We start from the raw sequence: 27,905 nt of genomic DNA, 5'->3' as shown, positions 1-27,905 counted from the left end.
AGGGAGGGGGGGGGAAAGAGAGGGGGGGGGCTTTTTGGTAGAAAAAGCCCAGCAGGAACTCATCTGCATATTAGGCCACATCCCCTGGTGTCACCTCTGCTTCACATAGGGCTTTTTGTAGAAAAAGCTCAACAGGAATTTATTCGCATATTAGGTCACACACCCTGACACCAAGCCAGACATAACTGCGTTCCTGCTCAAAAAAAAGCCCTGGAGAGAGAGAGATGCAAAGAAAGCAATTTTAACTTTAAATGGATTCTCCAAGCTGCTGACTGGCTTGGAGAAATTATTTAAAGAGAGAAATGCCTTCTCCAAGCTGGCTGACAGGGCCGTTGAGGCTTCAAAAGCCACACTATCTGTGTGAAAGAACCACATGTGGCTTCTGAGCCACAGTCTGGTCACCCCTGGTCCAGAACAGTTCCCTCTAAGCTAAGTTAGCATGAGCCAGCTCACAGATTTTTAGCCTCCAGCTCACACATTTTTCTCTTAGCTCAGGAAGGATGACCCCAGAGCACACTAATTGATTCAGTAGCTCACAACTTTAATGCCAGCAGCTCACAAAGTAGAATTTTTGCTCACAAGACTCTGCAGCTTAGAGGGAACATTGGTCCAGAGCATCCATTTTCTCCAAGGGGAACTGATCTCTATAATCTGGCAATGAGCTGTAATTCCAGGGGATCTCCAGGTCCCACCCGGAGGCTGGCATCCCTACCTTGCAGGGCTGTAGTAAAGACTGGAACAAAACTCAGGAGTACTATTTAAATGATAAGTATTATTAAATGAATCATAGTGACCAGCAACTATTTCTAACTTAGGGTAGCCAGCTGGCTTGGCTCGGAGAAATGTTTTAAAGAAAGAAATGCTTTCTCCAAACTGGCTGACAGGACAGTGGGGGCTTCAAAAGCCACACAATCTGTATGAATGAACCACATGTGGATCCAGAGCCACAGTTTGGCCGCCCCTGTTCTATTATGAACAGTGGCAAGTATGGTCTCCTGTAGGCTGCAGCAGCTGGCGAGGCCCATGTGTCACCCTTATAGAATTGCCAACCTCCAATTCATCTGGAATTGGAGCACTTCATGGTTTCCTAAGGAGATGTTGGACCAAGGATTCCTTTGATATTGAAGGACTTTTTATGAGATGTAAAAGGACTCTGTTTTGGACAATAATAATAATAAGAAGAAGATATTGGATTTATATCCCGCCCTCCACTCCAAAGAGTCTCAGAGCGGCTCACAATCTCCTTTACCTTCCTCCCCCACAACAGACACCCTGTGAGGTGGGTGGGGCTGGAGAGGGCTCTCACAGCAGCTGCCCTTTCAAGGACAACCTCTGCCAGAGCTATGGCTGACCCAAGGCCATTCCAGCAGGTGCAAGTGGAGGAGTGGGGAATCAAACCCGGTTCTCCCAGATAAGAGTCCGCACACTTAACCACTACACCAAACTGACTCTAAGTTGATTATGGTCCTTCATTTGTACTTATTTTGAGTGTTCTGTACTTCAGGGTATGTTCATTGTATATTTGTATGAAAGTGGTTGCGTATTATAAATTATTGCATATTATAAATTATTGTTTATTATTTTGTTATTTTTTGGGAGGCTGGTTATCATGGAACCTCAGGGTTTTCAACAGTCAGTCTCTGCCATTATTCTTTATTTGGTGGCACCTGAAGATCTCCTGCTATTATAATTAATCTCCAGATGGCCAAACCCAGTTCCCCTGAAGACAATGGCTGCTTTGGAGGGGAGATTCTATGGCATTGTACCCTGCTGAGTTCCCATCCCTCCTTAAACCCCACCCTCCCCAGACTCCACCCCTAAATCTCCAGGAATTTTCCAACACAGAATTGGCAACCCTAGTCACTCAGCTCTTCTCCCAGAGACCCTTGAATTGGACATGGTTGTGAGCTGAATCTAGCCCAGTCCTAGGGTTACCAACCTCCAGGTCTGGCCTGGAGTTCTAGAATTACAATCTCCAGACTCTAGACACTGGTTCCCCCGGAGCAGTCTACGCTCTCATGTCTCTGCTGGGTTTCCTCCCCTCCTCAAGCCTCATCCCCAAATCTCCAGGAATTTCCCAACCTGGGGTTATCAACGGGGCTTTTTGTTTTTAGCAGGAACGCAGTTCTAGCTGGCTTGGTGTCAGGGGGCATGGCCTAATATGCAAATAAGTTCCTGCTGGGCTTTTTCTACAAAAAAGCCCTGTGTAAAACAATGGTGCGGTCAGGGGGTGTGGCCTAATATCCAAATGAGTTTCTGCTGAGTTTTTTCTATCCCCAAAAGCCCTGATTATGGCTAAGAGTCAAAATTAAACCCATCTTTCGTAAATTTGCTGATCACATCTCGCTGACAGTTCTGAAAATTAATCAAGTCTTGCCTTGTTTTTCCTATCCTTTCGGAAACGACCTGCAGACAAATAGCTTCCTTGCTTTATTCTAAATTCTAAAACTACAAGTGTTGCCAGTTCTAAGTCTCACTCCAGGTATTTTCCAACCCAGGTATTTCCCACCCTTGTGTGGGCCACAATACTTGCCTGGGGGGGGGTGTTCCTGGGGGGAGGGCAGCACAGCTTCTGGGGTCCTCTAACGACCCACAGCAGGTTGATACATTCCCTGCACTTGAAGAACTCTATTTCACTTTTTGGGGAATTAACCCACCTCCAGAACTCTCTCTAAGCTGTGGAGCCTTGTGAGCAAAAATTCTGCTTCATGAGCTACTGGCATGAAAGCTGTGAGCTACTGCATCAATTAGCTTGCTCTGGGGCCATTTTTCCTGAGCTAAGCAAAAATGTGTGACCTGGAGACTAAAAAACTGTGAGCTAGCTCACACTACCTCAGCTTAGAGGGAACATTGCCCAACTCTCATGTTTGTTTGCTTTTTAAGATTTCAAATTTTTCTGCAAACATTTTTTTTGGGGGGGACCCAAGTTCGCAGAAAAATCTGTTTGGGGATTTAGGTATCCACCACGGATAGGGGCCATGCTTGAGAAATAGATATATAGATGGTAGTTGGAGACTGCAGGGGGGGAGGGGGGGAATTCCTTCATCCTCCCTTTACCCTCTCTCCACAATGAACAAAAATCTGCATTTCTTGCAGACTTTCACTTATGATAATGGTTATTGATTTCTAGAGATCCCATATAACGCAGGTACTTTGCATAAAACTAGGTTAAAAAATACATAAGCTGTGCCCTCATGATTTCACAGTTTGAGGAAAAAAGCACAAAAAAGGGAAAGTAAGCATTAAAAATCCCACAGGGAACAGCTAGTGGAACCTGCTGCCAGAGGATGTAGAAATTTCAGGACCTTGGAATGGCTTTAAAATCAGGGGTATCAAACATGCAGCCTAGGGGCCAAATCAGGCCCCCAGAGGGCTCCTATCAGACCCCACCCAGCAACTGGCTGTCATCTGCTTCCTTCTCCCTCTTTCTTGCTTCCTTCTGCACAGCCAGGAAATGACCAACCAGGTTGTAAACCTCCGTGGTCCCGGCATTTGTTTACGTCCTTCTACACAACAGCTTGTTTTGCAAGACTTTCTCAATTGCACAGGAGCTACAGAACAAAACCTCTATTTTCTCTGTTGGCTGAGGCTCCTCTCTTGGGAAGGAAGGGTGGTAGGCAGAGCTTGCTTTGCCGGGCTCTCTCAATCGCACAGCAGAGCTACTGAGCCAAGCCTCTTTTCCTTCTATTGGCTGAGACTCCTCTCCTTTGTGGTCCCCTGGGGAAAGAAGGAAAGAGCCAGCGCTTCCTTTGCGCAGTTCCCTGGATCCCGTGGGAGAAATACAAAGAAAGTACCTTTAAGACCAACAAGTGCTAATGTTTTAAGCTGTCTGTGTCCTGTATCTCTGCTACCTAATCTTAAATAGGTACACAGACATGGCCTGGCCTGACGTGGCCCGGCCTGACATGGCCCAGTCCAACAAGGTCTCATTTATGTCAGATCTGGGCCTCAGAACATCCCTGCTTTAAAATGGTGCTAGAGTTGTTGTGGCGGCATACCAGGGGCCCTATTGACTACATGGGACCTTCATGCTCAGATCTGTGTAGCTGCAGATGCCATTGTGGGCACTGACGGGGGCCACAGAACCCAGAGGAAACACAGAGTTCAAGCTTAAATTGATCCAAAATGCAAATAAATTCTGCCAGAACAACAATCAGGGCTAGATCATGCATTTGACCTGCAGTATTATATATATTTTTTAATCTGTTAAAAATGCCTTCTTTATTCTGTATGCTAATATACTGCTCAGCCTCTGTATGTTTGACTGCTATTTCTATTTCCTTTCCGTTGAACCTGAAGAAGTGTTCGTGCACACAAAAGCTGGACCTTAATTCAAAGTGTTGGTCTTAAAAGTGCCATTGGGCTCAAACTTGGTTCTACTGCTTCACACCAACACGGCTATCCCACTTGGATATATAAAATAAAACAGACATCCAGTGACCCCTTAAAGACTAATAACATGGATTTCAAAATGAGCTTTCTTGAGTGACTGTTCAATTGCAAACGTAGGTTTAATATTCCCATCTTAGAGAAGCGTTGATCTCTGGCAGTGTTTAGTTTGGATTGGAGCACTCAAATATTTCCCTCCCTGGCTTTTGGAAAGGGGAAGCCGTTCACAGGGCTTCAGCCTCAGAGCAAAGGAAGCCCTGCAGCGCCATCCAGGGCCACTCACCCAGGGCAACACAGCATCCCTGCCAGCCAATCAGAACGGGATGCTGAGGTGAGGTAAGATTCAGATCAGGGTCTCGGCAAAGGAACTCCAGCAGCCAAGGCAACCTCAATGGTACAGCTGGATTGGAACCACAGTTTATTCTGACCAGGTATTTTTGGTTTGTTTTTGGTATAGTGGAGGGGGGGGGGGGGATTTTTTTTCTTTGTCCAGATGAGCAGCGGGAACTTAGGAGCAAATTTGCTTTTGAAAAATCAAATGGATGAGGGAAAAGATTAAAGAGAAATTTAAAAGTTATCTTTTCCCCTTCTAATTGTCAGTCTTTCTTTCCACCAGCCTCTCTCTCTCTCAGATTTCTGGGGAAGGTGAAATTTTAGCAGGAAAGAGATTTCAGCAGGGAATATAACGCCATAAAGTTTACCCCCCCCCCCCCCCCGAATCAGCCATTCTATCCGGTGGAACTGATCTCTGTGGTTTGGAAGTCAGTTGAGAAGGTTACCTCCAGACCCCACCTGGAGGTTGGCAACCCTAATACACACCTATTCCTTGGTTCCACACGCACAGTTTCATTTTTATGTTCTTTCCTATCATATTGTGTTCTATGACAATATTATTACGAAAATTTATTATAATAATATTACATTACGGGGAGGGAGGGTGGCTCAGTGGTAGAGCATCTGCTTGAGAAGCAGAAGGTTCCAGGTTTAATCCCCGGCATCTCCAACTAAAAAGGGTCCAGGCAAATAGGTGTGAAAAACCTCAGCTTGAGACCCTGGAGAGCCGCTGCCAGTCTGAGAAGACAATACTGACTTTGATGGACCAAAGGTCTGATTCAGTATAAGGCAGCTTCATATGTTCATATGTTCAATTAATATTATTGATTGATAGTATAATTAAATCTAATAACTAATGCAACATATTATTAATAATATTAATTCTGTTGATATATACAAACAGCTTCTCCAGCTTTAAAACAAGGCACACAAGGCGCCTGAAGATGAGGGTAAAGGACTCAAAAAAGAAGAGGAAAATTTGAGTTTCCCTTGTTTTTAATACTTTTTCTTTCCCTCACTCGACAGGCAATTAGCTAAGGCAAACTACAAGCCCCAAGATGCAGCGGACTAACCAGATCTGTACTAGTTTTAAACCGGAAACAGGTACTCTTTGAAGTTTTTTCAAACAGGGAGGGCTCAGGACAAGCACCACCTCCTTTCCAAATCTATGCTGCGCCATTGGTTCAAGGGCTGACCGTCATTCGTAGTCTCTCCCCGTGATTGGCTAAAACGTACGCTTGGCTTCGACGCCCCCTTTTGGCCGCAAGCCCCAAAGTTCGGATCCCTTCTTGCTCTGCTCTTGAAATCGTTTAATCGCAGCGACTCTCCCTCCGGCTTCCGTGCAAAAATGGTGAGTTCAGAGCTTGCGTTGAAATCCTTCCCCATCTCGAGAGAGAGAGAGAAGCGTCTGGAGGCTGAGAAGGGCCGGCCTGAGCTGCTTTAGGATGCGGCTGCCTGCTTTCATTGATGGTGGCTAACCTGCAAGTGTGGACTTAGGGATGCCAGCCTCCAGGTAGAACCTGGGGATCCCCCAGAATTACAGCTCATCTTCAGACTGCAGAGATAAGTTCCCCTGGAGGGTGAGCTGGATGGCCTTGTACCCCACTGAGGTCCCTGTCTTCCCCAGGCTCCACCCCCAAAGCTCCAGGAGTTTCCCGACCTGGATTTGACAACCCTACCTTCTTGTTGCTTGCCAGGTCCTCTTTGGTCCCTGGCAACCCTAGAACATCGATGAACACGATCTACCTTCAGAGATTTGGGAAATGCAGTTTTCTGCATTGAACAGCTGGCAAACAATGTTTCTTCTAAGCTGTGGCGTCTTGTGAGCAAAAATTCCACTTTGGGAGCTGCTGGCATCAAAGCTGTGAGCTACTGCATAAATTAGTGTGCTCTGGGGCCATTTTTCCTGAGCTAAGATAAAAATGCATGAGCCAGAGGCTAAAAAACTGTGAGCTAGCTCACACTGACTCAGCTTAGAGGGAATATTGTTGGCAAAATCTTCTGCTCTCTTGACTAGCCTGCTGTGGACACAGAGGTGTGTACAACAAATGGATAGAAATCCCCAGCCTCCAAGATTTGTTCATAATTATGCTTGTGAATCTCTCCCCCTCCCCCAACCCCAAGTTTGCTTTCTTGGGCTGCAAGCGTAGGACGGCTCTCGCTTGCTCTCTGGAGAGCGGCCAAGTCCCCTTGTCCTCTGCTAGGCACAGATCAGCGTTGTGGAATTAAAAATATAACACTGCTCGGTGTCCAATTTCTGAGAGCCGTAGATGGTCTCTGGATTTGAGTGACAGCTCCAGGCAGGGAAGAATAGATTCCCGAGTCCTTGGTTGGGGTTGGGTGCTTTCTTACCTCTTCTGGCTTTCCTTTCCCCTTTCTCCCCTCTGCTTTAGATTTCATACCTTTCTAACATGCTTAAAAGTTTTGAAACGCTGTACTTTCCCATGCTTGTAAATAAACCTGGTCGCCTCTGAAAGGGAAAGCTTGCCTCCAGGAGGTCAGGAAGTCTTTGTAAATAATTGGAAGAAAATGTCTTCTCTCTTCTTGGATGCCGTGAATGTTCTATGTTTAAGGGAATGAGTAACTATTTTTGTTGGCTAGTAGTGAGTTAGAAGCTAAGCAGGGTCAGCCCTGGTTAGTACGTGGATGGGAGACAGCCAGGGAAGGCCCAGGTAACTACGCAGAGGCAAGCAATGGCAAATCACCTCTTGCCTTGAAAACCCTATGGGCAGGGCTGTGCTTACCTATGGCGAGTGTGATCCAGGTAAATAACCAGAGAAGCCTTTTGCAAGTGAGCGGGGAGGAATTACAAGGCCATAGCAACTTACACATTACTAATATACAGGGCTTTTTTGTAGCAGGGACTCCTTTGCATATTAGGCCACACCCCCTGATGTCACCAGTTCTCCAAGAGCTTACCGGGCTCTCAGTACAGGGCCTACTGGAAGCTCCAGGAGGATTGGCTACATCAGAGGGGTGTGGCCTAATATGCAAAGGAGTTCCTACTACAAAAAAAAAGCCCTGCCTATGGGGTTGCTGTAAGTTGGCTGCACTTTATGTCAGTTTCCACCAGTAAAGAAGACTGTTCAGTCGTCTTCCAAAGGGAAGAAAGTGTCAAATTCCTGATTTTGTTGAGATGGGAGAAAAATGGATTTATTCTGTTAAATATGTCATATGAATGTAAGATAAGCCAAACTGGATCAAACTGATGGTCCACGTAACCCCAAATCCTTTTCTGACAGTAACTAACTCACAACTTTAATGCCAGTAGCTCACAAAGTAGAATTTTTGCTCATAAGACTCCACAGCTTAGAGGGAACATTGGAGGCCACACACCTCTGATGTAGCCAGTGCTCCTGGAGTTTACAGTAGGCCCTATACTAAGAGCCCCCTAAGCTCTTGGAGGATTGACTACATCAGAGGTGTGTGATCTAACTTGCAAAGGAGTTCCTGCTACAAAAAAAGCCCTGTATATTAGTAATTTGTAAATCGCTAATGGCCTTGTAAGTGCCCCCCACCCCTCACTTGCAAAAAGGCTTCCCTGGTTATTTGCCTGAATCATACTAGCCATAGGTGAGCACAGCTTAGGAACCAGATTCTTTTTGGAAAGGTGTTTGATAACTATTAAAAGACTTTTGCATGATCTTTGTTTAGAAATGTGCCTGTGCCAGGCAAATGCAGACTTGTTTTGGAGTGCAATTTCTGCTTTTTAGGCATGAATAAAAATGGGGCACATTGGTTCTTTTTTTTTTGAACATATGAAGCTGCCTTATACTGAATCAGACCCTCAGTCCATCAAAGTCAGTATTGTCTTCTCAGACTGGCAGCGGCTCTCCAGGGTCTCAGGCTGAGGTTTTTCACACCTATTTGCCTGGACCCTTTTTTGGAGATGCCAGGGATTGAACCTGGGACCTTCTGCTTACCAAGCAGATGCTCTACCACTGAGCCACCATCCCTCCCCTTGGGTCCTTGGTTGGGTCCTAGGCGATGGGAACCTTTTTTGAGCCTGTGAGCACCTTTGTGCAGTGACAAAATGGCTGCCACAGAAGGGTGGAGCCTGCCGTAGAATGGTTCCCACAGTTTACCTTCAATTCCACAGTGGAGATTTTTGTGTTGTGGTGGCAGTTGTTGCCAAAACATCAGTTTTTTTTTTTAAATCTGCACAGCCAATCCAAAGCCATGCTGGGCAAAAGCCCTTCCTTGTTCCACCTGCTTTCTAAAAACACTTGGCGGGCACCTGTTGAGGACACTTGTCCCAGGGAGTTGATGGGATTGTTTCTTCCTTTTCTGCTCCTCAGGCGGTGATGGGGGTCCAGCTGGTGGTCTCCTTGCTCGTGGCCAGCATCATGCAAAAGACGGCGTCGCACTTTTCCTTCGCACGATGGATCCTTTGTAGTGGAAGGTAGCCGGTTCTAGGGCACTGGGCACGGAAGGGGTGGCTCAGGGGCAGCAGCAGATTCTCTGCTGTTTGTTATATAATCTTCATCAGGTGACAGAGGGTTCTGCCTGTGGATTTCCCGTCCAGCCAACAGAATCCTTGAGCACCTTGAGGTTGCAAAGCTCTGCATGCTTAAAGGTTAAAAGGTAAAGGTAGTCCAGTATGTAACAGTGGAGAGCTGGTTTGGTATAGTGGTTAAGTGTGCGGACTCTTATCTGGGAGAACCGGGTTTGATTCCCCACTCCTCCACTTGCAGCTGCTAGCATGGCCTTGGGTCAGCCACAGCTCTGGCAGAGGTTGTCCTTGAAAGGGCAGCTGCTGTGAGAGCCCTCTCCAGCCCCACCCACCTCACAGGGTGTCTGTTGTGGGGGAGGAAGGGAAAGGAGATTGTGAGCCGCTCTGAGACTCTTCGGAGTGGAGGGCGGGATATAAATCCAATATCTTCTTCTTCATCTTCTTAACACTGAGTTGTTACTGACCCCTGGGTTGACGTCACATCACGATGTTTCTTGGCAAATTTTTTTCAGGGTAGTTTGCCCTTGCCTTCCCCAGTCATCTACGCTTTCCCCCCAGCAAGCTGGGTACTCATTTTACTGACCTCGGAAGGATGGAAGGCTGAGTCAACCTCGAGCCAGCTACCTGAACCCCACTTCTGCCGGGACTGAACTCAGGTCATGAGCAGAGCTTAGGACTGCAGTGCTGCGACACGGGACTGTGCTAGTGGATTTTTTGCTTTTTTCTATAGAAATGAGCAGTGACTCACAAAAGCTCCTGCCCCACCACAGATTTTGTTAGTCTTTAGGGTGCCCCTGGGGCCTGGACTTTTGCTCGTTTCTGAAGAAATAAGCCGTGACTCATGAAAGCTCGCCCCCTGCCACAAATTTGGTTAGTCTTTAAGATTCTACTGGGCTCTTACTCTTTTCCGCAGAAGTGAGCATTGACTCACAAAAGCTTGTTCCCCTGCTACAAATTTTGTTTGTCTGTAAGGTGCCACTGGACTCTTGCAATTTTCTACTGGTGTAAGCCAAGGAAACTGATTTAGTTTAAGAACGTAAGAGAAGCCATGTTGGATCAGGCCAACGGCCCATCCAGTCCAACACTTTATCACACAGTGGCCAATAATTTTTATATATATATACATATATATACACACTGTGGCTAATAGCCACTGATGGACCTCTGCTCCATATTTTTATCTAACCCCCTCTTAAAGCTGGCTATGCCTGTAGCCGCCGCCACCTCCTGTGGCAGTGAATTCCACATGTTAATCACCCTATGGGTGAAGAAGTACCTCCTTTTATCCATTCTAACCCGACTGCTCAGCAATTTCATTGAATGCCCACGAGTTCTTGTATTGTGAGAAAGGGAGAAAAGTACTTCTTTCTCTACCTTCTCCATCCCATGCATAATCTTGTAAACCTTTATCATGTCACCCCGCAGTCGACGTTTCTCCAAGCTAAAGAGCCCCAAGCGTTTCAACCTTTCTTCATAGGGAAAGTGTTCCATTCTAGTTGCCCTTTTCTGGACTTTTTCCAATGCTATAATATCCTTTTTGAGGTGCGGTGACCAGAATTGCACACAGTAGTTTATCTTCTTCATCATTTGTTCACTGTGTTATTTTAAATTTTACTTTATTAACTTAGTTCATTTGTAGTTTGTCCTTCTTGCATGGATTTGAGATGGATTGGAGATTATAATAAACAGTTTGATCAGACAGTGAAAGGCATCCAAGAAACAGTGCAGAGGCACTAGGATTTTGGAACTGGGAAACAGGGCAAACAGACAAACCTGTTTAAGTCGTGCCGTACCACAGTGCAGAAAGAAGGTTACAAAGTTAGGAAGGCGAGAAGAGAGATGGCCAGAGGAAAAGGAAGGTGTTTAGAAGAAGACGACTCCACTGTATCCAGGGTATGCACAGGATTCGGCTGCATTCTGTAGTGAGGGGCTGTGATTCAGTGGCATAATGATGCACATGGAAAGCTAGTCCCATCACTGGGATCTCCTGGGCCAGCTGGGAAGAGGCCGTGGCTCAGTGATAGATCATCTGCTTGGCATGCAGAAGGTCCCAGGCTCAGGCCTTGACATCGCCAATGAAAAAGGATCAGGCAATAAGCAACGTGAAAGACCTCAGCCTGCGATACCGGAGAGCTATGGAGAAGGGATGTGGCTCAGTGGTAGAGCATCTGCTTTGCATGCGGAAGGTCCCAGGTTCAGTCCCCGGCATCTCCAGTTAAAAAGGATCAGGCGGTAGGTGATGAGAAAGACCTCAGCCTGAGACCCTGGAGAGTCACTGCCAGTCTGAGGAGACAAGACTGACCTTGATGGACCGAGGGTCTGATTTGGTAAAAGGCAGCTTCCTGTGTACGTAATGGTAGGGAGCTCCTTTGGCTGAAAGGGGACCTACTTCCTACCCCCTACCTAGTTCCTCTTTGGGAAACAGCCTGCTCCCCCTTCGATTTCAGAAGCAACCACACTGCCCAATGTCAAAGCAAAGGCGGGTCCCAATTTTGGCTCGGCCGAGGCCTAAATGGGCCCACTGTGCCTTTTCTTTCCGTTTCTGACTGGCTCAGGTGCCAGTTTGAATTACTTGTTGCTCTCGTTGGTTCTTAATTCTCTTCTCTTCTCCTCCCCATCAGGTTGTACCGCTTCAGGCATCCGTCCGAAGACGAGTTGTTTGCCTTGGCAGGCAAGCAGAAGCCAAAAGGGAGACGGGAACGGTGAGTCTGGAAGTTGGTGGGTCTGGAAGTTTGACAGCCATCTTGGCTGTCAAAATGGAAGGAGCTGAAAACTAGTGCTCAGAGCACTTCCTTATTGTCTTTTCCCAGCCTGTTGCCTTTTGGTTTTTGTTGTGTGGGATTATGAGCAAGGGAGAAAAACATCACTTTATTCACGTGTTATTTTGACGTGTGTTCTAGCAGCTGAGTAAATAAAAAACGCATCAAAATACATATCTTATGTACACTCCTATAAATTTGTGGAACAAGTTAAAGAGGGTTTATAATCCTTGTTGTTTTTCATTTTCAGTCACATGAACAGACACCAAACAAGGATACATATCAACACTAGTGTCATGGGCTATACATTATAAAAATATCCACTACAACTGTTACCATACCGTAAAATTTTATTTGTGGTTATTTACACTGTATCACAGAAAGGCGGCACAGTTGAAAATAATCCAAAATCTAAACCAGGGGTGGCCAAACAATAGTAGAGCCTCATAGAATAAATGCCAGGAGTCTGAGAAGCCACAAGACAGCAGATGGAAGGAAGGTAGATGGGAGGAAGAAGAGATGGCAAGAAAGCAACTTTAACATTAAATGCATTCTCCAAGGTGCTGACCAGTGGGACAGTGGGAGCTTTGAAAGCGACACCGTATGTGTGAAAGAGCTACCTGTGGCCCCTGAGCCACTGTTTGACCACCCCTTATCTAAACAGAGTTCTTTTTTCCCCAGAAATCAAAGTTTTCCAGGAAAATAGCAGTATTATGGTTATGATAGAAAATGACAGTTTCCTATTTCTGTCGGATCCCTGATTTGTTATGATGCATTTGGCTTGCAGGAGGCTCAATGGTGTGACAGAGGACAAGCCGTCGTCTGTGCCTCGAGATATTGATTTGCAGCTGGAGAGCAGCCCCATCAGACCAGTGGATGCCCTGGGTAAATATGTGAGGGCTGTAAGCTAGATCTGGGGAGCTGCCCCATTCTCTGAGCCACCTCTGGCTAACCAAACCATGTGTGGAGACCTTCTTAAACAATCTAGAGAGTTCTGCACTTTCTTTCTGCTGAGCTGGGGATCTGATCCCAAGTTTCCAAAATCCCTGTTAGACCATTCACCATCCCTGGTCTTATTATGTCTTCTTGGATTCGATCGTAAGGTCTATCTTGTTCCCAGATGGGACCGACCCAGGTACCTTCAGGAAGGCTCTCCGCAGTATAATTCAGAGGTACACTGTCCCTGAAGGTGGAGGTGCTGTTTTAAACCGTCCAGGATTTTGTTCCCTCCTCTGGCCTTTTATTTAATTGTAAAATTTAATTCATTTATACCCTGCCTTTCTTCCTGAAGCAGGTTGCTTTATTCTCCTTTCCTCCGTTTTATCCTCACAACAACCCTGTGAGGTAGATCGGGCTGAGAGAGTGTGAGTGGCCCAAGGTCACCCAGCAAGCTTCTCTGCCACAAATGGGGGATTCAAACTTGGGTCTCCCTGATACTGGTCTGACACTCTCAGCCGCTACACCACACCACACCGGCTTTGTCTTTTTGCAGCCACTGCTGAGTGCAGATGGCTCTGCTATCTCTCTGCTGTGGATGCCACTGGATCATCGCCATCATACCTTCTACTGACATGCTTAGGCATAATATGAAGGGAGGACAGACAAAATATACAGTCCAAGATTAAGAATAGAATTTATAGCAAAATATGCCCCACATAGATTTGAATAGACTTCTCCAGAAATTTTCTAACAGCCCTTGTGATTTCTGTTTCATTATCTTTCAGTAGGCGGTGATGGTCAATCCCATTCACTTGGTTACAGGGAAGGAGAGAAAGATTTCCAAACAGTTCCGTCCGTAGATTAGAATATAACTGGCCGTCCAGCAATATATGCTGGATGGAATCTGGATTGTTTGCCCCACAAGGACAGACTCTCTCACTATACAGGATTTGGAGGAATCTGCCATAAAAAAAAAATATGAAGGAAAAGCATTCATCCTTGCCAGCGTAAATACTCTCCGTTACTGGGGGCTTTCTAGGTCACATAAATAGTTGGCCATTTTTCCAGTGGGTTGAGCCAGACCCAAGTGTTTCCTGCCATTTGCCTGCTAAGAAGTCATGCCTAGAACGCTGACTCACACAGAGGCACAGCAGTACCTCCTATAAGCATGGGTAATTCTTGAAACATTTTGAGAGCAAATATTTAAAAGGTGCAAGGGGAAAGGGTGGTCCCAACCTGAGAGCAAGGAAGGTGTGATTGGATGTCTGGAACGGTGCTGATTGGCCCTGGCAGAGCTAATATCCCTCTTCCTCTGTTTTGCAGTCCTACGCTATTTCTTGGAGTATCAGTGGTACGTGGATTTTGCCATGTACTCTACCTTCGTGTACCTCTTCACTGAAGGTTACTACTGTCTGGTGGATCCCAGGAAAGAAGCCAACATCGGCATACTCTGGTGCCTGCTCACGGTCTTCTTCTCCGTGTATCCTTCTGCCAAGTACCCCAGAGGGGCCCCCCCTCATCCAAGAGAGGGGAGACCTTTTCTTCTGTCTTGTGCAAGCTCATGCAGGGCAGGAAGAGGGAGACGGTGGAGGTCTCTCGCTGGGCTTCCCTCTTTGCCAAGCCTCAGGCATTTTTGTGAAAATTAAAATTCTGGGGTTGGGTATGTTTTACGACCAACTGCGGAGGTCTCCAACATGGTGCCACCAGCACCTTTCCTCGCAGCCATCAAATGTCTTTAGAAAGGGCCAGGTGGGACTTTTCTCCAGTAAGGCTCCTGACTGGCTGTGAAGATACTTCGAAATGTTGAGTGAAGGTAAGCTGCGGCGACCATTTTGCAGCTTTCACAATTCCAAAGGTCGATATAGGGCTGCCAAACTCCCGGGTGGGGGTTCTCCGCTCTGGAGGTCCCCAGCCTGCTGGCCCACAGTGAGCCAGTGGGGGGGATCCCTACCCTACATTGCTGGCATGATGACGTCACTCACAAATGACATCATCGCGCTAGTGCGCGTTGGCCACTCTTGGAGCTTTCAGGAAAATGCTATGGTTTTCCTGGATGTTCTAGCAATTTGGGAGGAAAACTCTATGGCCAGAGGCCACGGGGGACTTGGCAACCCTAGGTCAATACCACTTGCGGTGTAATCCTTAAGAGTGGTGGACTCTAATCTAGAGAACCGGGTTTGATTCCCCCCACATGCAGCCAGCTGGGTGACCTTGGGTTAGTCACAATTCTCTCCAGAGCAGTTCTCTCAGAGCTTTCTCAGCCCCACGTACCTCACAGGGTGCCTGTTGTGGGAAGAGAAAGGGAAGGAGACTGTAAGCCGCTCTGAGACTCCTTCAGGTAATGAAAAGTGGACTATAAAACCAAGTTTTCTTCTTCTAAGAGGTTGAGGTCACAAGCATGCATTAAAAAGTCTAAACAAAATATATCTTTAATATTACAGTGCAGTTAAATAGTTCATTAAAAACAAAATAGGCCTTTAGGTCATACAGGTCACACACTGTGCACACTATAAGAACATAAGAGAAGCCATGTTAGATCAGGCCAATGGCCCATCCAGTCCAACACTCTGTATCACATAAGAACATAAGAGAAGCCATGTTGGATCAGGCCAATGGCCCATCCAGTCCAACACTGTGTCAAACAGTGGCAAATTTATATATATAAATAACAGCGGCATATATATATATATATATATATATATATATAACACACACTGTGGCTAATAGCCACTGATGGACCTCTGCTCCATATTTTTATCTAAACCCCTCTTGAAGGTGGCTATGCTTGTGGCCGCCACCACCTCCTGTGGCAGTGAATTCCACTAATTCACTAATTCCACTAATGTGTAGTACACATTACACACAATGCTGAATATTCTTAGCACCGACTGAAAACAATAAACCAATGAAATCGGACCAGGTATGTTTCGGCCACAAAGGCCTTCAGTGGCCCCGAGTTAATACCACATACATATTATATCAAGGAATCTATATTGCAGTTGGTATATAAGGTATTGTGGGGGCCTAAAACATTAAATAATGAATCGCCTTTGGAATTCTGGCACAGTGTGGTTGCATGCTACAAAATGGCTGCCACAGGAGGTGGAGCCTGCCACAAAATGGCTGCCAAAGCTTGTCTTCAGTCACTCTGTGCAGATTCTTGTGCTGTGGAGGCAGCTGCTGCCAAATCCATGTTCTTAAAAATCTGCTCTGCTGATCATATCTCCAGTGACCAATCGGCAGTCTTCCTGGGCAAAAGCCCTAGCCACTTTCTAAAAACACTTGTCAGGCACCAAGAAAGGTGTTTATATGTACCATGGTGCTAACTAGGGATCCCTGATCTATAGGTACAGGGAGAGGAAAGAGTTGTTTTTAAAAATAGAAATTAAAAACCTAGTCCTTTGTCTTCTGAATACCTTAAAAACCCCAAAGCCCTTCAATGGAGCCATGTTGCCATCCTTAGCAAGACCTCCTTTCCAGAAAAATCTTCTTCATGGTGATGCACCACTATTTCAAATCCGAAGAGGGCGGCGAGCGCTCTGTTTGCCTGTCCTTCGCGCTCTTCTTCCTCCTGATCGCTATGGTGGTCCTCATCGTCCGGGACGATTACTTGGAGTTTGGCCTTGATGCAGGTGGGTGAGCGGTTCAGTTTGAGAGAGAGGATTGCTGTGGGCCCTGGGGTGCATGTGTTAAAGTTGCATCTGAGGTGGGAGAAGTGGACAGAGATAACTTTTTCTCTTCCTTTTCCAAAACACTAGAGCAGTAGATTCAGTGCAGACGGTGGGGTAGCTCTCCTTCACACACTCAGTGATTCATTGGTGAAAGTCCCGGCCGCAGGGTATAGTGAAGCCTAGTAACTTAGATGGAGATTGGACAAGTTCATGAAGACAAGAGGCTGCCTTCTAGGGTCTAACAAGGCCAGTCTTGTCTCCTCGGACTGGTAGAGGCTTTGCAGGGTCTCGGGCGAGTCTTTCACATCGCCAACCTGATGCCTTTAATCAGAGGTCATTTCTTAGACAAAGAGGTGCCAGAGCTCATTAGCACAACTTAGTTGCATATGCCACATACTCCTGACATCCCCAGAGGATGTACTAAATTAGATCAGCATCTACCTCAAAATGCTTCTTGGATTAAAATGGTCAGAATCAAACCTTATTCCCATCATACTTTTAAAATTCCTTTCTTCTATGTGGCCACAGTGGCATGAGGAAGATTGCCATCTGTCTGCTTCATATGTTTCGGTTATTTCCTTATTTTGTTTTGGTGGTGGGGGGGGGAATATTAGAAAGTTTGTCAGATCTCAGAGTTCAGCAAAATTCTCACAGGGGTTTGAACAATGGAGCCCAGAAGCCAGGGGGTTTTTTTGAGGTGGGGGGAGAAGAAAGAGCACAATAAAATTTAGCAGTTCTGAAGCTATGCTCCTGTAAGGTCCTGCCCAAAATGAGGCCTGTCTTTAATTAGAGGTGCTGTGGAGTGAACTGTGGATCTTCCCACGAAAGAGATGCTCTGCCACTAAGACACGGCCCCTTTCCTCTTTGTGGCAGAGAAGTCTTCCAACAGCTATCAGCCATAGGCTAATATGAAACTTCCATGTTCAAGAGCAGTATACCTCTGAAAGCGAGTTCCTGTGAGGGGCCAACAGGGTCTCTGTGCCCCTGCTTGTAAAGTTTTCTGAGGCAGCTGGTTAGCCAAGGAGCCATGGAGGATGCTAGACTAGATGGAAGTTTGGATCTCATCCGGTAAGGGTGTCCTCCCGTTCCCTGAGGCAATAGGAATTCAGGGCAGATGTGGCTTCCACAGTACTTACACGGAGTTTGCTTCTCTGCACAGGCCTGACCAACGTTTACGACAACTTGGAAGTGTTCTTAAAGGAGCAAGCTTGGGACTGGACGTAAGTGACCTTTGGGAAATCTTACGGCAAAAACCAGTGGAACTCCCCACCTCTGGTTTGCCAGCAGTGTCCTTTTTGAACTGAGATGTGCTGGGGCATCCAGGGCTTTTTTTGTAGCAGGAACTCCTTTGCATATTAGGCCACACATCCCTGATGTAGCCAATCCCCCTGCAGCTTACAGTAGGCCCAGTACTACGAGCCCTGTAAGCTCTTGGAAGGATTGGCTACATCAGGGGTGTGTGGCCTAATATGCAACGGAGTTCCTGCTACAAAAAAATGCCCTGGGCATGTGTAAACCCAGTTTTGTGCCAGGGAACTTTGTGTTCAAATTCTAATCATGTTCCTCCCCACCCCCATATGCTGTTGTGTTTTTTTACCTGCTCAGTTATCTGCTTCGATTTCCTTATACTTTTTGAAAACAATGCTGCTGTTGTGACAACTTTACTGTTTTTCTTCATTTCAGAGATTTTTATTTGTTTTTAAAGGACAGAGAAATAAAGGAAAAGAACTATATAGATAATATAGAATAACAAAGTATAAATATATATAAAGATCCCCCCTACAGTTACAATTTCAGAAAAGCTCATACAAGCACTAACAATGCTTTCAATTAATGTCAAATTATTTACCATAATCATTATAATCGTTTCCTTGATTCCATTATTATAATTATTATCATAATATTCTTCACCATTGCTATCAATCTCTTAGTTCATCGTATCTTAATTGTTTAAGTTTAAATCAGCGTTTCGAAACATAGGGACATCTATAAACTAAAGTACATTTTTTAACAAACATATAAGCCAGGATTACAGTTATGTAGGAGTTGTATCATATTTTATATTTCCTTCCAAATGAAAATTTGTTATATTCATTTTACCTTTCTTCCCTCTTCATTTATAATAAATTACTTTGTTTACTGTTTTTCTTGATTATGGTAGGCCTTTTCCAGCTCTTCCACTGCCCCCCCCATTTTATGTGGCTTTCATTGGTAAATTTTCTTGCTGAGGGGGTTGGACTAGATGACCCTGGAGGGGTCCCTTCGAACTCTGTGATTCTATACACGGTGGTGTATAGAAAGGGCTGTCAAGTCGCAGCTGCCTTACGGTGACCCTGTAGGGTTTTCAAACCGAGAGACATTCAGAGGTGGTTTTGCGGTGGTCTGCCCCCCTCTGTGTAGCAACCCTGGAATTTCTCAGGGGTCTCCCATCCAAGTCCTAACCAGGGCCGACCCTACTTAGCTTCTGAGATCAGATGAGAGCAGGCTAGCCTGGGCTATCCAGGTCAGGGTAGGAAAACAGGGCCTGTGCTTTTACAGAACTGATTCCTTGTAGCTATTGTAGCTATTAGCCACAGGGTATAGATAGAACTCTCTGTATGGGGCAAGTGATGCTCTGTATTCTTGGTGCTTTGGGGGGGAGCACGTGGGAGGGCTTCTAGTGTCCTGGCCCCACAGGTGGACCTCCTGATGGCATTTGGGTTTGGGGGGGGGGGGGTTGGCCACTGTGTGACACAGAGTGTTGGACTGGAAGGGCCGCTGGCCTGATCCAACATGGCTCCTCTTCTGTTCTTATGTTCCAGGACTACGCTGAAGAGCTCACCTCTGCTCGGATACAGTAACACTCACTAGCTTAGAGACAGCAAAAGCTTATTCAAGGGACAAGCCTTGGTGTGCGAGCACACTTCTTACAAAAGCTCATACCCTGAGTAAACCTTTGTTGGTCATAGAGGTGGCCCCGGAATCAAAGTTTGTTCTGCTGCTTCAGACCAACACAGCTGCCCACCTGGGTCTAGCTTAGAGACAAGTTCTCAAAGGAGCAGTTTGTCCGCAACTGTCGCCTCCCCTTGCAACCTTCCTGTGCTGAGGCAGTCTAATTCTAGGCTTTGGCCTCCATGATCCTTCTCGTGTGCCTTCTTGGGGCACTTCGTTAGCCCCTGGGAGGATGCTGGCTTTGGGGGATTGTTGATCCGATCCCACAGGGCTCTGATCACGGGACGTTTAATTTAAGAATTAAGACTTTGTTGTCCGCCTGACTGACTCCTTCCTTCTTGCTTCCCTACAGGATCCCCGTGACCAAGCTGGGTATCAAGCTGGCCCTGGTGGCTCTTTGCTCCTTCATCGGCGCCTGCCTCACCTTCCCGGGGCTGCGGCTGGCTCAGACTCACCTGGATGCGCTCAAGCTGGCGGCTGGCCGACCAATGATCCAGTTGCGTGGCCGAGCTGGCTTTCTTGTTTCGAAGGGCAGTGGGAGGGTTTAAATTTCCATACATAATTCCCCTTCCGGTCTTGTGTAGTGGTTAAGAGTGGCGGACTCTAATCTGGGAGAACTGGGTTTGATTCCGCACTCCTCTACATGCAGCCAGCTGGGTGACCTTGGGTCAGTCACAGTTCGCTCTCTGAGCTGTTCTCTCGAGGGTGTCTGTTGTGGGGAGAGGAAGAGAAGGAGATTGTAAGCCACTCTGAGTGAAGGGCGGGGTATAAATCCATTTCTCCTCCTCCTCCTCCTCCTTAGGATTGCTATTGCCTCTGCATAGTGACCTGGACTTCATTGGCAGTTTCCCACATAAGCACTAACCAGGTCTAGCCTGATCTCAGCTAATCTCAGAAGCTAAGAGGGTCAGCCTTGAGTAGTATTTGGAAGGTTGACCTCCAAGGAATACCAGGGACGTGACGCAGAAGCAGGCAATGGCAAACCACCTCTGAATCGTCTCTTGTCTTTAAAAAAAAACAAGTTTAGCTCGCCGCCTAGTGGCGTATAATGTTAAAGGAACTAGAATTTCTGGCTACCAGACAACCTTAGGATCTCCTGGCTATTCTACACACAGTGCCACACAATAACAACAACTAACCAGGCCCGACCCTGGTTAGCTTATAAGATGATGAGATTGGGTTAGCCTGGGCCATCCAGTCAGGGGCTGTGTTAGCTTGGGGCTATTATTTGCACTTTGGAGCTCTTAACCCTTTATGAGGAAGGCTGAATGGCTAAATGGAGGAGGTAATCCCAGGACTCTTTTTGTAGCAGGGACTCCTTTGCATATTAGGGCCAAACCCCCTGTGATGTAGTGAATCCTCCAAGAGCTTACAAGGCTCTTCGTGCAGGGCCTCCTGTAAGCTCCAAAAGGATTGACTACATCAGGGGTGTGTGGCCTAATATGCAAAGGAGTTCCTGCTACAAAAAAATCCCTGGATAACCTTGTAGCCATGGAACTTGAGCTGCCAAAATGTTGGGAGCCAGAATGAAGGTCACCCAACCACCATCTGAGTCCAGTCTTGTCAGTCCTTGGATGCTAATCGTGGTCAGCCCTGGGTAGAATCTTGGATGGAAGAACATCGAGAAAGGTCAGGGTCCCTACTCAGAGGCAGGCAATGGCAAACTACCTCTAAAGTCTTTTGTCTCCAAAACCCTGCGGGGTTGCCAGAAGTCGACTGTGACTTGACAGCAAAAAAACAAACACATGCCATTCTTCCACATCGGCTCTACGCTGTGTAGTCCAGCAACCCTAGAAGACCCATCAGCAAGCCAGAATCTCCCACTGTTGAGCTCATGCAGCAGTGGGAATTCCGGTGTATATTGTTTCCGAGCAGAGCCTTTTTTGTAGCAGGCATTCCTTTGCATATTAGGCCACACCCCCTGATGTAGCCAATCCTCCAAGAGCTTACAGGGCTCTTACTACAGGGCCTACTGTAAGCTCCAGGAGGATTGGCTACATCAGGGGGTGTGGCCTAATACTCAAAGGAGTGCCCGCTACAAAAAAAAAAAGCCCTGTTTCTAAACATGGAAATTCTGTTTTAGATGTTTGAAGAAAGATGGGCACAGAAAAGGGGAAGTTTGGGGAGGCCCCAGCTGTTCGGGAAGGCTGTCGCTTTCTTCCTAACCCCTTTCTTCCTCATCCAGTTTTAGAAAAATGGGTTTCAGCTGTGCTTCTGGATTTGCCCAGTGTTCAGCTCTGGATTCTGAAGGACAGAGTATCTGATATGTCCTCTGTTTCTTCCCCCTCCTCTCCTCCTGTGCCTTCCCCCCCCTCCCGGCAGGCTGCTGCTTCACACCAGTTTCCTGGCCCCAGTGATCACCATACTCCTGTGGGTCAAACCAATTTCCCGGGATCTCCTCTTGCACGCCCCCATGGGCAAGGAAACGGTCCAAATGTAAGGATGTATTCTTTTTAGCATTTCTCTTTGGTTCTGAGAAGCTCTGCAAACAGTCTCCTTTTTTCTTCCTCCTGTCTTTAACTAAAAGTTCCTGAAACTTCCACTAGCAAAAGCACCTTTATTTTCTCCTGAATGAAAACAGAAGGGATATTTGTTATTGTTGCATCGCAAAATGCTTTCAGAGCATTGCTGCGACGGTGGTCTGTAAATACAGAGCAAAGGAGTCGGCCATACGCCTTGGCTCCCCTTGACCAGATGCCACTTCAGATTGTCAGTTTGTCATGGACGTTTCATTGTGTGCCTGTAAGACATTTTTGTCAAGGTTTGGAACCTTTCTGTATTGATTCGCAAGCCGACTATACCGGCTCTTGATAAAGCAGCGGCTTTAACTGATGACTTAGCTGGCGAACGCGTTAAGCATTTACGGAAGAGTGTTTTCATACGACAGTTTTCAAGAGGACAGACTGGAGTGAAGCAGACCACTGGGGACACATGTAGATGGTGACCGTGTCACTGGGAATTGTGAACATTTGGTGTCTTTGCTGGTGGAATTGCTGCAGCTTCTGAAAGACTGAAATCTCTATGGACGATTTTGCACAGCCCGGCTGCTTTCGTATGTGATGTTGTCTCATGTATATAGGTGTCATTATTTTTCGTAATAATCAGACATAAATGGAATGTCGCAAGCCAGTTTGGTGTAGTGGTTAAGTGTGCAGACTCTTATCTGGGAGAACCGGGTTTGATTCCCCACTCCTCCACTTGCACCTGCTGGCATGGCCTTGGGTCAGCCATAGCCCTGGCAGAGGTTGTCCTTGAAAGGGCAGCTGCTGTGAGAGCCCTCTCCAGCCCCACCCACCTCACAGGGTGTCTGTTGCGGGGGAGGAAGGGAAAGGAGATTGTGAGCCGCTCTGAGACTCTTCGGAGTGGAGGGCGGGATATAAATCCAATATCTTCATCTACCTCACAGGGTGTCTGTTGTGGAGGAGGAAGGGAAAGGAGATTGTAGGCCGCTCTGAGACTCTGTCCTTGAAAGGGCAGCTGCTGTGAGAGCCCTCTCAGCCCCACTCACCTCACAGGGTGTCTGTTGTGGGGGAGGAAGGGAAAGGAGATTGTGAGCCGCTCTGAGACTCTTCGGAGTGGAGGGCGGGATATAAATCCAATATCTTCTTCTTCATCATCTTCTATATTGTGGTCTTGATTGTATTAGCACAGTCGTTTGGTGCCTCCCTTCTCCGCAGCATGTCGGACACCGCCTACAACTCCTGCCGCCTCTGGGCCATCGTGGCGCTCTGCCTCCTCCGCCTGGCCATGATCCACCACCACCTTCAGGCATACTTGAATCTCGCCCCGCGCTGGGTGGAGCAGATGAAGCGGGAAGCGGGCCGGATCAGCGTGTTGGAGATCCAGCAAAGGGTACGGGTCGGGCCAAAGGGGGAGGATTGGCAGTGCAGGGAGGAGGCAACCTTGGGGCTTCCCCCATTTATTTACATCCTTTACACCCCGGGCTAGCCCCACCACTAAGCAAACTAGGAGAGGGTCTAGGGCTCTGGCCTTCTGGGGGCACCATGTGACTGGTGATGTTATCAGTGCGGGGGGGGGGGGGGCACCAGAAGTTAGCCTTGCCTAGGAAGGCAGATAGTCTAGGGCCAGCCCTGTTCCTTGCTCCCCAACGGGAACCCAGGGTGGCTTGCATCATTCTCTTCTCCACTGTATCCGCACGACAACCCTGTGAGATACGGTAGGCTGAGAGTTGGGGACTGGCCCAAGGTCACCCAGTGAGCTTCCATGGCAGAGTGGGGATTTGAACCTGGGTCTCCCGTATTCTAGACTAATCTAACCAGAGCGGTTGGGTTTTGAACAAAAGCGCATGAGGAGCAGGCTGTTGGCTTCCAGGAATGTCGACCTGACTGGGCTTCTTGCGTTGCGTCTCCTGATTTCTTTTCCAGATCACCAGAATCTACTGTTACGTGTCTGTGGTCAGCCTGCAATACCTGGGCCCCATTATTCTAACTCTGCACTGTACGCTGCTCCTCAAAACTCTAGGTAAGGGAGAAAGCCAGGCCTCTCTCTTCCAAACCCCCCCCCCCATTTGGAACAGTCACTTCCGTTGGTGCCTGCTGAGATTTTCAGAAAGTGGGTGGGGCTGTTGCCAGGCAAGGCTTGTGATTGGTTGACCTCATTCAAACGAAAAGTTCTTCCTCTGGAGGTTGAGGAGGGCTGGTAGGCATCTGGGCTTTCCTTAGTCAGTATGAAGAGGAGGAGATTGGATTTATATCCCGCCTTTCACTCAGAGTCTCAGAGCAGCTTACAATCTCCTTTCCCTTCCTCTCTCCACCCTGTGTGGTAGGTGGGGCTGAGAGAGCTCTGAGAGAACTGTGACTGATCCAAGGTCACCCAGCTGGCTGCAGGTGGAGAAGAGGAAGAGGAGTTGTTTTTATGCCCCACCCTTCACTGCCCAAAGGACTCAGAGCGGCTTGTAATAACCTTCCTTTCCTCTCCCCACAAGAGACCCAAAGTGAAATAGGTGGGGCTGAGAGAGCTCTGAAAGAGTTATGGCTGACCCAAGGCCACTCCAGCAGCTGCAAGTGGAAGAGTGGGGAATCAAGCCTGATTGTCCCACATAAGAGTCTGCACACTTAACCACCAAACTGGCCCTCGTGTGGTTCCATTACCCTTTCAGGATCTCCTTCCTGACAGATTTAAGGAGGCAAATAATCCGTTCAGCTCTGCCTCCTGTGGCAGCCATTTTGTGCCCGAGTCTGTCTCTTGTGGCAGCCGTCCAGGCGGGGGCTGGAGACCTCCCAGAATTACATTATTTCCAGATTACAAAAGCCCCTTATTTATTTGTTATTTCTTTGAAGCATTTATTCCACCGAGGGAGAAAATGTTCTCCGTGAAGCCTCCCCAAGACTGGCAAAGACAGAATACGTTATACAAAACCTGGCAGTACCTGCCTACAGATGCCTGCACACATTTTCTTCCGCTCTCTTCTTTAGGCGAATATTCCTGGGGCCTTTACCCGGAGCCGGCTCCGATGTCACCAGCTGTGGACGCCGCCCCCATTATCCGAGCTGGGCCCTCGACCAACGCTGGCGAGGAGGACATCCAGGCCACCGTGGAGCAGATCACAGGGGTGCTGGGGGCGCTTGGCACTGTCTTCACTCCTCTCTTCTACCGCGGGCTCCTCTCGTTCCTCACCTGGTGGGTAGCCGCCTGCCAGGTTGTCTCCAGCCTCTTCGGCCTCTACTTCCATCAGTACCTGGCTGCCTCCTAACTCGGCTGGGCATGGAGCTGGATTAACTCAGGCCCTCCCGCCCTGTGCCAGTGTAGCCTTTGCACCGGGGGGCTTTGGCTTTGCCTGGCAGGCTGTGCCGCATCCTCTCTGCTATGCAAGGGTGGACAATTAAGTGCGGAGCTGGGACCAGTGATGGGGCAGCCGCTGTGCAACGCCTCTTCCCAGCAAAGGAGGAAGTCTTTCGTCCATGCCCCTTCCTCTGTGCACTGCCTGCTGCCCCCCAGGAGTGGCAGAGAGCGGACAGGACCTTGATTTCAGGATCGCTCCTCTCACCCACGTTGCCTTCAAGCTGACAGATTCAAAGGGCTAAGGAGACATTAGCAGGGTGGGCCCAAAGTTGTCAGCGTGTTCCTTGCGTGTGGAAGTGGAGCCGCAGCACAGCAACCAAGAATCTCTACTTTTCTTTCTTTGGCAAGGGGTTTCTAGTCCTCAGGAGTGCAAAAAATACTGGAATGCAATGGGAACGGGGGAGGGAAGCCCGCTGTGATCACAAGGAGGCTGAAGAGTGGCTACGAAATGGCTGGATGCAAATCTGCCCCTGCTCAAAACTTGGAAGTTAGGGTTCCCCAGCAATGTTCCCTCTAAGCTGCAGAGTCTTGTGAGCAAAAATTCTACTTTGTGAGCTGCTGGCATGAAAGTTGTGAGCTTCTGCATAAATCATTGTGCTCTGGGGTCATCCTTCCTGAGCTAAGACAAAAATGTGTGAGCTGCAGGTTAAAAATCCGAGAGCTAGCTCAAGCTAACTCAGCTTAGAGGGAACACTGGTACCCAGGGCTTTTTTTGTAGCAGGAGCTGTAAGCTACATTGGGAGCCGTGGCCTAATAGGCAAAGGAGTTCCTGCTACAAAAAAAAAAAAGCCCCTGGTGTCCCCAACTGTTTTGAGATTGTGGGCATGTAGGGAATTCTGAGACAAGGTGGTGGGCGCTGCCACAAGCATCTCAGGGAGTGAAGTTGTGCATCAATGGGGACTTTTCAGCATCTCAGGCAAAAGCTGTATTTGACAGGACGCTAATTTAGAACGAACGTCAAAACATTTTTTTGTGTACGTCATTATTCGTGTCGGGGAGAGCTTTGTGTTGTGGCAGCAGCAGCTGCTGCTGAAGCGACGCCTGAAAAACCTTCCCAGCCAATGAGATCTCCAGTGGCCATTTTGTAAAAAAGGACTCCGTGTATGCCTGGAACAGTGTCAGCAGGCACCCACAGGCACTGTGCCGGGGATCCCCGAGTTAAATCGTACAGAATGTAAATCTTTATGTGCACCGTGGAATTTGAATGGAAAAAGGCAATGTCTCCCTTGGGGTCGTTCATAAAATGTAAAAGTATCATCATAGCTGCCGCTTCATGTTCTTTTTTGCTTTCCCCCCCTCCCTGTACTTCATCGAAGGTGCTCAGCATAGAATATAAGGTAAAGGTAAAGGCAGTCCCCTGCGCAAGCACCAGTCGTTTCCGACTCTGGGATGATGTCGCATCATGATGTTTTTATGGCAGACTTTTTAACGGGGTGGTTTGCCATTGCCTTCCCCACCCATCTACACTTCCTCCAACAATCTGGGTACTCACGTCAGGTTGGCTAGGCTAAAGGACAACAACTAGCACTGCATGGATGGCATAGTGGGGATTTGAACCCAGAGCTCCGAGAGCTAGGCTGAAAGATTCAAACTCCTAGGGCTAGGCGGAGAGATTCCTGCTGGCCCCAATAACTGATGGCCAAGAACCAAGACATTGTTGGGTGAGAGCAAATGCACCCAAATCCCACAGCAGTTAACAGAGCAAACTGGAGAGACTCCCCCTTGCATTTTAATGCCTGGCAGAGAAGTTCCCACAAGAGGGGGGGCGGGGTTTGCTGTAGTCCTGCCAGGAAATGTGAAAACCAGCTGGGTACACAAAAAGACAGGGTGAAATTTTAAAGCCTATTTCTCATGACAGGTTTGAGCAGGGCTTATTAGGCCACACCCTCCTGCTGTAGCCAATCCTCCTGGAGCTTACAGTAGGCCCGGTAAGAAGAGCCCTGTAAGCTCTTGGAGGATTGGCTACATCAGGATTTGTGGCCCAATATGCAAAGGAGTTCCTGCTACAAAAAAAAGCCCAGAGAACAACCTTCCACCAGCGCAGTAAAGAAAGTGTGAATGAAGTGGGCTGGTTTACTGCATAGTCCTGGAAGATTCCAGTTCACCAAGGTAAGATGCTTGAAGGACGACCTCTAACAGGTAACCCAGTGGGGTCTGGAGCTCACCTTTGGAAGGCTTGTAAAAGCCAGGTGGTGGGAATAACAAATCTGAAGCTTCAAAGCCAAGCAGAGCTGTGAGAAAAACTTATTACAGGTTCTAACGGCACCCATGTTGGTCTGAAATTTTATTCAAGGTATGAACTTTCATGTGCGCTCTCACTTCCTGAGGAAGTTTTATTATTCCTTTGAATAAGACCTTGAATAAAACTTGGTTGGTCTTAAAGGTGCCGCTGGAGTCTAACTTTGTTCTCTGAGTTCCACAATCACTCTCTCTTTTACTGAGCTCTGGAAGGCTGCCTTACAGGGTGATTCTGGAACAGGGGTGGCCAAACTTGCTTAATGCAAGAGCCACATAGAATACACATCAGATGGTTGAGAGCCACAAAATATGAATGTCAGATGTTTGAGAGTTGAGAGGGAAGAAAATTGGGGAAGGGGAGAGGTAGAAAGCAAGCACCTTTAAATGCCA

At 47.5% G+C, this 27,905-nt stretch overlaps 1 protein-coding gene and 1 non-coding gene across 2 annotated transcripts; both read left to right on the top strand.

Moving 5' to 3' along the window:
• The first annotated feature begins 6,010 nt into the window (after positions 1-6,010).
• TMEM161A (transmembrane protein 161A) lies at positions 6,011-26,536 on the top strand. The gene is made up of 12 exons (XM_060232685.1): positions 6,011-6,073; positions 9,021-9,124; positions 11,797-11,877; positions 12,722-12,819; positions 14,197-14,353; positions 16,354-16,505; positions 17,704-17,764; positions 19,828-19,971; positions 21,798-21,911; positions 23,153-23,327; positions 23,861-23,957; positions 24,911-26,536. The coding sequence occupies exons 1-12, from the start codon at positions 6,071-6,073 to the stop codon at positions 25,186-25,188; spliced, it is 1,464 nt and encodes a 487-aa protein (XP_060088668.1). The 5' UTR covers positions 6,011-6,070; the 3' UTR covers positions 25,189-26,536.
• Positions 11,318-11,389, top strand: TRNAA-UGC (transfer RNA alanine (anticodon UGC)). Its single transcript has one exon. It is a non-coding gene; the product is annotated as a tRNA-Ala (tRNA).
• Positions 26,537-27,905: the final 1,369 nt, after the last annotated feature.

The sequence above is a fragment of the Heteronotia binoei genome, chromosome 2, assembly GCF_032191835.1.
Source record: "Heteronotia binoei isolate CCM8104 ecotype False Entrance Well chromosome 2, APGP_CSIRO_Hbin_v1, whole genome shotgun sequence".
Lineage (NCBI taxonomy): Eukaryota > Metazoa > Chordata > Lepidosauria > Squamata > Gekkonidae > Heteronotia > Heteronotia binoei.
Note: the sequence above shows the minus strand (reverse complement) of the source record. Positions and strands in the feature narration are given on the sequence as shown.

Excerpts from the sequence above, each read along its gene's own strand:
- TMEM161A (XM_060232685.1), top strand. Across the intron at positions 9,125-11,796 it reads TGGATCCTTTGTAGTGGAAG|GTTGTACCGCTTCAGGCATC; the intron begins GTAGCCGGTTCT and ends CCTCCCCATCAG. Across the intron at positions 23,328-23,860 it reads TGTTGGAGATCCAGCAAAGG|ATCACCAGAATCTACTGTTA; the intron begins GTACGGGTCGGG and ends TTTCTTTTCCAG.